At 33.3% G+C, this 10,052-nt stretch overlaps 1 protein-coding gene and 1 long non-coding RNA gene across 2 annotated transcripts; both read right to left on the bottom strand.

Annotated features, from left to right (window-relative positions):
• Positions 1 to 2,385: 2,385 nt before the first annotated feature.
• Positions 2,386 to 3,236, bottom strand: LOC140179569 (uncharacterized). The gene is made up of 2 exons (XR_011873090.1): positions 3,018 to 3,236; positions 2,386 to 2,680 (listed from the first exon to the last, which is right to left on the bottom strand). It is a non-coding gene; the product is annotated as an uncharacterized lncRNA (long non-coding RNA).
• A 3,218-nt stretch (positions 3,237 to 6,454) lies between these two features.
• Positions 6,455 to 10,052, bottom strand: LOC112751839 (threonine--tRNA ligase, mitochondrial 1-like). The gene has a single exon (XM_025801122.2). The coding sequence runs from the start codon at positions 8,758 to 8,760 to the stop codon at positions 6,649 to 6,651; it is 2,112 nt and encodes a 703-aa protein (XP_025656907.1). The 5' UTR covers positions 8,761 to 10,052; the 3' UTR covers positions 6,455 to 6,648.

Here is a 10,052-nt window from a genome sequence, read left to right as displayed (position 1 = left end):
CCTATTTGCGTTACAATATAAAAAAATTACATGAAAATGAGTTATAAAGTTGATAGAGTCTTCATAATTTACATGAAAATTAAACCCTACGTGACCTCACCAGGAATGGGAATATAATCTTGTTAATTCTTTTGGTTTCTTTTGAACAAAGTGCAGCAGGGTTTGGGGAAACCTTGAATCTCTGATGTTTATTTGAGTTAGGTTAGTGTGTGTGAGTGAAGGCATAGAAGCTTTGGACATTTTTACAAAGGCATCTGGGTTTAAGGTGAATTTGTCTAAGTTGAAAGCTAAATGTTCTAAAAATATTTCTCACAAAAAGAATGATATTTTATCTAGTGTTTCTAGCATTCATTTCACTCAACATTTCGTAAGATATTTAGGGGTGAATATTGATCATGATAGAGCTGCGCGAAAGATGTTTTAAGAAAATTCGTGCTAAATTGGCTAGTTGGAAAGGACGCATGCTAAACAAGGCTGGGAGATTGTGTTTGGTAAAATAAATTCTATCTTTAATTCCGGTCTATCAAATGAAAACTTCCCTTTCTATGCTCATGACAAGATTGACTCCATGATGCGTCAATTCTTGTGGAAAGGTAATGTGGATGGCAGAGGTCTTCCTTTAGTTAAGTGGAAGAAAGTTGTGGCTCCCAAAAATCTAGGAGGGCTTGCAGTTAGAGACTTGTAGTGTGTTAATGTGGCGCTTATTGGCAAATGTTGAAGGATAACGAGCAGTTGTGATGAAACTTCTTTCTTATAAATATTTGAAGCAAAATAGGGATTGAGAATTGGCTAAACATGGTTCTTTTGTGTCAAAAAGCATCTCTAAACTCTATATGTCCATAAAGAGGGTCTTGGGTGGCATACAGGGAGTTTGCTTCAGTCCTTGTGGTATGATCCTTGGAGTCCTTTAGGTATTCTTGCATATTTTCTTCCGTTTATTCATGTCTCTAATTTATTGCTCAAGTTGGATAATGTTTACTATAATGGGACTTAAAATTTTAAAAACTTGTCCATCCAAATTTTCGAGGATATTAAATCCTTTTTGGGGGGTTATTCCTCTTCTTGGAAGGAATGTGAATAAATCGGGTTGGATTTGGAAGCCAACTGCTTCGAAGGATTATACTACCAAAAACGGGTACAATTGGCTTGCATATATGAAATTTCAATGGAGAGGTGACGGGAATTGGAAGTGGCTATGGGAGATTTTCATTCCGAAAAAGGTCATATTCTTCTTTTGGCTTGCGTTGCATGATGCCATTCCCACTAATGTCTTTTGTCATAAAAGGGACTTAGCAGTGAGTGACCTTTGTAACAAATGTGGTAATGAGCCTGAATCTGTGTTGCATTGCCTTCGGGATTGTTCCACTGTTCGTGATGTATGGAATTCTTTAGATCCTTCTATTGTTGAACATGCTAATATTTCTGACTTCCGATCCTGGATTACTAGTGTTATTAATGGTAAAGAAGAAGTAGTGGCTGCTGGGATTTGGTGGATTTGGCGGAATAGATGTAATGATTTTTTTTAACCCGAATGAACCTTGGCATAGGAAGAAAATCTCTTGCCTTGTGAGAGTCTTGGTGAATGAGTTGAAAAGGGTGAAGAAGGATAGAAACTTCTGGGATTACGTAGTCCAGAATTTTTTGTGGCAGTCATCTCCCAAAATATTCTTAAGGTCAACTATGATGCTGGTATTTTTTCGGACTCTCTTGTAGTGGGATTTGAGTGCGTTATCCGTGATCATTATGGCACCTGGGTGCTAGGTAGCTCGGGGCGTATGTCCTTTGATTTAGTTTTTAGGCAGTCTAAAATGGTCTTATGATTACGTGGGAAGTTGATTGTGACTTCGTGATTTGTGAAATTGATTTTATAGAGATGTATCTTTTGCTGAATAATATTATCAACTATATTGCAAGTGATAATATGGATATTATAGAAAAGATTATGGAGTTGTTAAGTAAAAATTGAAAGGTGTCATTCACTTAGGTTAGAAAAAAAGTTAATATTGCTATAGATTGTTTGGCAAAAGATAGAAGTTAAGAGTGTTTATTCTCAATTGGTATGGATTCAGTCAAATGATGACCTCAAGCAGATTTTGTGGAAAGATTCTGCCGTGTAGTTTTTCGGGATTGTATTCTGCTTGTTTTAGTTTTTGTTAGAGACACAACAAAAAAAATGCCCTTTTTTGTTTTCCCTTGTGAATACAAGAAGTTTTGAGTTATATTAACAAACTTTGATAGATCTTGTGTATTCATCTCGTCCTCTAGACACGGAAACATTATACACACTGTAATCATTTGATATGTATTTTATAAAGTATAAATAGCACATCTAGTTCTGTTAAGTGCTACTCTAAGGAAGAAAAAAGAAAGAAAGAGAGAAACAAGGAAAGGGAATAGTATCTTTGTTATTCTTGGTCGAGTCTCCAATGATATATTTCTTACAATTGGAATGGATGCACAACACATATAGGGAATTGAGTTTCTCAAAGACTCATTAAGAAGTGATCACAGATTCACAGTATTCATCATACATTTTCCTTTTTGGTATACGAAGGTGCTGCACGCATTACACATATGAGGCCAATGCTTCCATTCCATCCCAACTAGTTATGCATCCCCATGCTCCTTGCAAGGAACATTAGTCCCCGAACCTACAATACAGTATAGTTCATACCACTTTCTGGTATGGTATTATATAAAATGGGTATAGGAATCAGGAAAACAGAAATCTTATCCTCTGATATGGCAATTTAAGATATAACTAAGCATAGATAAAACTATGATCAATCTTTATAAAGCAAGCTATGCATATAAGAAAGCTGATCAATAAATCGGCATTTGAAATTCTACAACAAGAAGACTAGAAGATCATCCTAATAAAGGAGAATCATAAATTCAGATGTGCTTTAACATCAGTCTTCTCTATAGTCTAATCTATCATCTCAGAACGACTTTTCCAGCATAACAGGGTTCTACAAGTGTATTTGGCTTCTAAATGAATAGTTTGATGTCTGTACCGTGCAGTCTGGCACATAAGCGATTCTAAGTACTGTGTACGTATCCCTGAAACTGGAATTGAAGTTTAAAATGTGAAGTAGTTAGGCGTAGATGAGGGTTGAAGAGAAGAGAGAGGGTGTCTTTGCCGTTAACCTGGTGGAGAAGAGGAAGAGATGTGCCATCGCAGATCCTCTCCTCCCCCCTCACATCAAACTTCCCACTACTTAAAACATAACTCCAAATAGATTTAATTATTCTATTGTTCTTTATAATTTCACTAAATTTTTAATTAAGTTCTTATACTTTTTTTTTAATTAGATTCTTATACTATTTTTAATTTTATAATTAGATTCTTCTTAACATAACAAATATTAGAGTTACTGAATATTTCTTTGCAAATTAAAAGTATTCATAATTAAAAATCTAACTAGATCTTTGATTCCATATATTTTGAAAAAAAATATTTTATTAATTTTAATATTTTTAATAAAAAAATTTAATTATAAAATTAAAAATAAAATAGGATCTCAATTAAAAAAAATATATAAAAACTTAATTAAAAATTTAATAAAACTATAAAGACAGAATAATTAAATCTTATAAATATCATCGTGGCTCAAACTGAAATAAAATTTATAAGACCAATTCTATGATGTTTTTTATTTAGTGTTTAACTTTTGTCTAAATTATTTTTTATAATAAATTTAAAATATTTAAAATTTTTGAATTTTTGTACTTTTAAATTTAAAATTAATTATTTAATCTATTTTAACAATTCAGACAATATCTTTTTAAGTACCATAACAAACACTAACTTATAAACAGTGTCAAAATATGTCATACCGTACTAGGTTCATGGAAAACCTGATTTTGCCAGGCCCAGGCTAGAGTTCACCGCTTTTCTGGGTCTCTGAACCCCTTTATAACTAAAAAAGAATTATTTTTGTTCTAGAATATATTAATGAGGTTTGGAGTCATGCCCCCAAACTCTTGCCAGAGGATCCTTATGAGAGGGCCCGGGTTCGTTTATGGGCCAACTATAATGATCGAATTAGGGGTGACAACCAGACAGATAGAGACGAATTTTTACCCTATCTAATCTTGTCCCATTTTATAATAATTCACATAAAATCTGTTTTATTTTTATTTGTGGGCAGTAAATTGTTGAATTTTAATCCATTCTGTAAGTACTTATTCTGACTTTATAATTATTAAAATTTAATAAATAAAATTAAATTTTAAAATTTATATAACTATCATTACATATATAACATAAATTAAAATAAAATTTTAAATATGATATAATATTATTAATTATTTTATTAATTATTTTATATATATTACATATATTATAGGAAGATGTTCACATGTACGTTGTACTTGAGTGAAACATGCTATTCTATTATTTTTAGCTATAGAGATATATATTAAAATATGTAGATGGTGGAGATTTTGATAAATTTTATAGTAAACTCCATTTTTCTAAATGCATGGAGGAAAAGAGATGCGTTGATTCCGTATCCCATTTTATAAGAGTGAAAAAGACACTTTTGTGCTACTTACTTGGCTAATGAATAATGATTGATGAGCCATGCGTTACTTTATTAAATAGAAGTCACAACTTAGCTAAAATTTTAATGAGTCCTTGACCCAAAATAAAATAGTAGATAAAATAGATAAATTTATAAAGTGAGTTAGTAATAATAATCACAAAAAGATATAAGTTTTTTTTTTCTCTTTTTGATTGCAAAATAGAACTTGTTAATAACTTTATATGTGTCATGCATTTTTAAAGTATATTTTTTATCCTTAAAGTTTGATAAAAATTTTAAAAATATTCCTAAATTTTATTTTATTTTAATTTTGTCCCAAAAATTTTTTATTTGCATCAATATACTCTTAACGTCTAATTTTTCAAAAAATTTAAGACCAATTCAACAATAATTTTATAAGAATAACCCTCAACACAAGTAAATCAAGCATAATTTTCATGCATTATTGTTAGATTGGTCTTAATTTTTTTTTTAAAATTTAGCCGGTAGGGGTATATTTGATGCAAATCGAAAATTTTTGGGACAAAATTGAAACAAAATAAAACTTAGAGGTATTTTTAAAATTTTTGTCAAACTTCAGGGACAAAAAGTATATTTACCCAAAAAAAATCATTAGATTCTTTTAATTTATTAGGTTGCGGCGAAAAAATTTAACAAACTTAGTTTAGATGTTTTTAACATTTTATAAGAAGTAAAAAATATCTATAACAACTGAATTTATTAATATAGAATTTAGAGCATATGAAATTATATTTTAAAATAAATAATTGTTCATTAATTATATTATAAAATTGAATAAATATGCTATTTGTTTTCAATATTTATATTTATTTTCATATTATTTTAAGAATTTTGTTCAATTTTATTTTTGACTCTTTAAATATATTTTACTTATAATTTCAGAGATTGACAATACTAATGGAGAATTTAATAATGTATCAATACTAATATAATTTATTGTTTGGACAAGCCAAAACTAGAGTTTATATAAAGTTAGCATCTAAAAATATAATTAAAATAATTTTAAAATATTAGAGATAAAATTAACATTAGAGATACTTTTAAAGATAAAAAAAATATATTTATTATTAAGTTTATTTTCATTTTTTATATTATGATTGAATATTCTTAAAAAGCATACCATTTTTGTAAAGACTAATCATTTATTATAGTATGGTTTCCATTGAAAATAAATATGAGAATATGATAAATATGCCTATTTAGAGTTTAGACACCTACAAAATTAGATGGTTTGACAAACTTTGTATTAATACCTTTGCTAATAGGTTTAGCTTAAAATGTGATATAGAATTATAGATAATAAATTTTGGAAGTTCTATAATAAATTTTAAAGGATAAAGTATATTTTTTGTCTCTAAAATTTGATAAAAAATTTTAAAAATATTTTTAAGTTTTATTTTATTTTAATTTTGTCCCAAAAATTTTTGATTTGCATCAAATATACTTTTGACGGCTAAATTTTCAAAAAATTTAAGACCAATCTAACAATAATGTATGAAAATTATGCTTGATTTGCTTGTGTTGAGGGTTACTCTTATGAAATTGTTGTTGAATTGGCCTTAAATTTTTTAAAAAATTAGTCATCAAAGGTATATTTGATACAAATCGAAAACTTTTTGGACAAAATTGAAACAAATAAAACTTAGAAAATTTTTAAAACTTTTGTCAAACTTAAAGGACAAAAAATATACTTTACCCATTTTAAAATAATATTGATTTTATCATTTATTACAAAAATACAAATTTATTTTGCTTGTGGTATTTTCATAATTAAGTTCAATGCTTCATAATATAAAAAAAATTATAATATAATACAAATTTCAAATTTCAAATTTCAGTCGCTCATCATTTTCATATAATCATATTAATAAAAAAAATTATACTATACATAAGAAAACAAATTAAGTTGTGCAAGGTTCAAAATTCATTAATTATATATCAAATTATACCAACAAAAAAAATTAAAAAACAAAACCAATAAAACTGGTGCAATAATCAATTAAACAAAAGCTACAAAAAATTAATATTTAACTGTCGTTTTCTGTCTTTAGTTCTTTACAAAAGGTAGCTCAACATTTCACGGAAGTTTCAACGGAAATTTTACAAAAGTTTCAAAAGAAATTTTTGCATCTTCACTGAACCGTTCGAGCAGGCCCTCGATACTCATAGTGGTAAGGTCCGCCTTATCTCTTATCCGCACGCTCACCTGTCCAGTTTCTGCTTCCTGCTCTCCAACAACCAAGATGTAGTTGTACTGTGCTAGCTGAGCCTCTCGCACCTTCTTTCCAATCTTCCTATCTGTTAAATCAGCATCAACATGAAACCCTTTGCTGTAGATTTCATCTTTCACCTTCTCTGCATAAGCTTGTGATTTCTTCGACACAGGGCAAACAATTGCTTGACAAGGACTTAGCCAGAAGGGCCATTTACCCATGTAGTGCATTAAAAGTATGGCAAACATGCGCTCAACAGATCCTAGAATGGCCCTGTGTATCATGACAACAGGCCTCTCAATCTTGGCTTCATCCTCAGCCAAGTATTCCAACTTAAAAAAATTAGGTAGTTGGAAATCAAGCTGCAAAGTTGCACACTGAAATTTCCTACTCAATGAATCAGATACATTGATATCAATCTTTGGTCCATAGAATGCACCATCCCCTTCATTCAGCTGCCAAGGCTTCCCAAATTCATCCAGAGCTTCCTTAAGGGCACTTTCAGCTTTCTCCCATGTTGCTGTTTCTCCTAAGGAATTCTCTGGCCTCGTTGAAAGCTTGAGATCGTATGTGAAACCAAATATTTCATAGACATAATCGATGAACTTCAAGGCTTCTCTAACTTCATCCTTTATCTGAGACTCCCTGCAAAAAATATGTGCATCATCCTGCCGAAATCTCCTAACACGCGTCAATCCACTCAAAGCACCGCGAGCTCTATGCTTGAAGACCAAGCAGGGCCCTGGGCAATTCATTGGTTTCAGCCCAAATTCCTGCTTTTCAATCTCCAAGATAAACATGTTCTCTTTATAATTTGCAGCATGACCAGATTGCACCCAGAGATCCATGTTAAATACATTTGGAGATATGACCTCTTCATAGCCCCTGACTCTGTATTGACTCCGTATGAAATCCATCAATTTGTTGTATACCCGTGCAACATGTGGAAGGAAAAACCTACTTCCTGGGCTCGATTCATGACGAAAAAAACGCTCCTGTTTCACTCCCAAAATATACTTTGTAGCCTCCTCCAACTTAAGCAAATATTCCTTTAAAATCCTGTGATCATACTTTTTAGCCTCCTCCAACTTAAGCAAATATTCCTTTAAACTCTTCTGATCAGGATAAGATATGCCATAAACTCTTTGTAAAATAGCCCGAGCTTTGTTCCCCCTCCAATATGCTGAAGAAGCCTTCAAACAGGCAATTGCCTTAACAAAGGAAGTATTGGGTATATGTGGTCCACGACACAGATCTACTAGTGGACCACATCTGTATACTGTGATGGTTTTATCCGCAGGCAAATCATTGATAATTTCAACCTTGAACTCATTATCTGAAAACATCTCAAGTGCTTGATCACGTGTTACTTCAATGCGCTCAAAAGGTTGTTTCTCCCCAGCTGCCTTCAACGCCCCAGCCTCAATTTGCTTGCAATGATCATCATTCAATCCCAAGTCACCATAAAACCCATCATAATAAAAACCCTCTCCTCTTGTAGTACAAGGCCCAATGCAAAGCATGCATCCGTACCCCATCTCAAGCGACTGGCCAAGAATGTGAGCACTAGAGTGCCAGAAAGTGTCGCGGCCTTCGTCGTCTTCGAACTTGTAGATCCTGAGTTCGCAATCCTGCTCGAGAGGCCTGGCCATGTCCCATAGCACGCCATTGACCCTCGCGATGAGTGCGTTGTTGGCGAGGTTCTTCGAAATCTCTTTCGCCACATCGAAAGGCGTCGTTTGCCACTTGGCGGCGTCCTTGACCGTGCCGTCGGGAAGTGTGACCTTGATTGGATCCGGCGACAGTGAGAGGCGCTGGGTTTTCTGCTCGGCCTGGATGGACTCGAACATCTTGATACGCTTCGGAATGGCGGCGTTCAGATACTCATCGTCCTTGGGGTGGGGCACCATGGCGGTTACGGTGGAGTAAAAGAAACGGTTACGGCGGAGATTGTGGATAGCGTAGCGGCGGAGCATTTTCAATACCTGCAGTCAGAAACTCAGAACTCTTGTTAGTGAGGTTTAGGGTTTTTATTTTTATTTTTTTTTGGTTGACTAGTTTAGTATCTTGTTTTTAATAGGGCTGTACACGGATCGGATCGGATCGGATATAGCCTAAAATTCTATCCGATCTGTACTGTCCTCTTCGGATCGGATCGGATATGATATTCGCATTTTTTAGGTTGGATCCGATCCGATCTGATCCGTATACTTGCGGATCGGATCGGATATCGAGTATATCCGCATAATAAAAAAAAACAATTTTAAGATTTTGTTTGGCTGTTTTTACAAAAAAAATATCCAGAAAATTCATATTTCACCTGTTTAAACCTATTTACTTCTAAAATATTATCAATATCAAATCCACAATCCGATCCTATCATAGTGCGGATTAGATCTGATCCGATCCGATGACTCTGCGGATCGGATAATATCCGCAAAATTCGGATCGGATGCGGATTATTACCGCGAATATGCGGATATTATCCGATCCATGTGCAGCCCTAGTTTTTAACATGGTATCAGAGCCATGGTATCCTCCTTGAAGAGTATAGGTTGTTTTTCTTGCGGTGAAATCACCGTAGTTTTTGCACTTTTTTTTTAGGAATTTTTTCTTGACCTTTTTGTCACTCCTTTGATACTTTTTCACCTCACCGACTAGCCTATTCTCTCCGTCTTGTGTCTTTTTGAATCGAATGATCAAACACCAATGTCATCCGCTGTTTTCCTATTCTCATGAAGAAATCATATAGTTTTTGCTCTCTTTCGGCAGTTCCATCTGCGTTCTCTCGTGGCAGTTCCGTATGCGTTCTCTCGTGACAGTTCCGTCTGCGTTCTCTCGTGACAGTTCGGTCTGCGTTCTCTCGTGGCAGTTCCATCTGCGTTCTGTTTGTGTTCTCTCGTGGCAGTTTCGTCTGCGTTTTCTCGTGGCAGTGTCGTCTGCGTTTCGTATGTGTTTCCTTGTGGCAGTTCCATCTGCGTTTCTTTTCGGCAGTTCCGTCTGCACTTCCTTCAGACAAGCGGCAATTCCGTCTGCGCTTCCTTCAGACTAGCGGTAGTTCCATCTGCGCTTCCTTCCGGCAATTCCGTCTGCACCCGTTTTTATCAGTTTATGCAGTTTTTTTCTCTTTATTTTATTGTTTTAAATAAGTTTCAAACTCAAGTTTACTTGAGTTTGAGGGGGATGTTAGAATATAATTAAGATCAATTAGGATCAATTAGTATTATTTAGTATATCTGAATATTTATTATAAGATATTATGTCTTTA

This window comes from Arachis hypogaea, chromosome 15, assembly GCF_003086295.3.
Source record: "Arachis hypogaea cultivar Tifrunner chromosome 15, arahy.Tifrunner.gnm2.J5K5, whole genome shotgun sequence".
Classification (NCBI taxonomy): Eukaryota; Viridiplantae; Streptophyta; class Magnoliopsida; order Fabales; family Fabaceae; genus Arachis; species Arachis hypogaea.
Note: the sequence above shows the minus strand (reverse complement) of the source record. Positions and strands in the feature narration are given on the sequence as shown.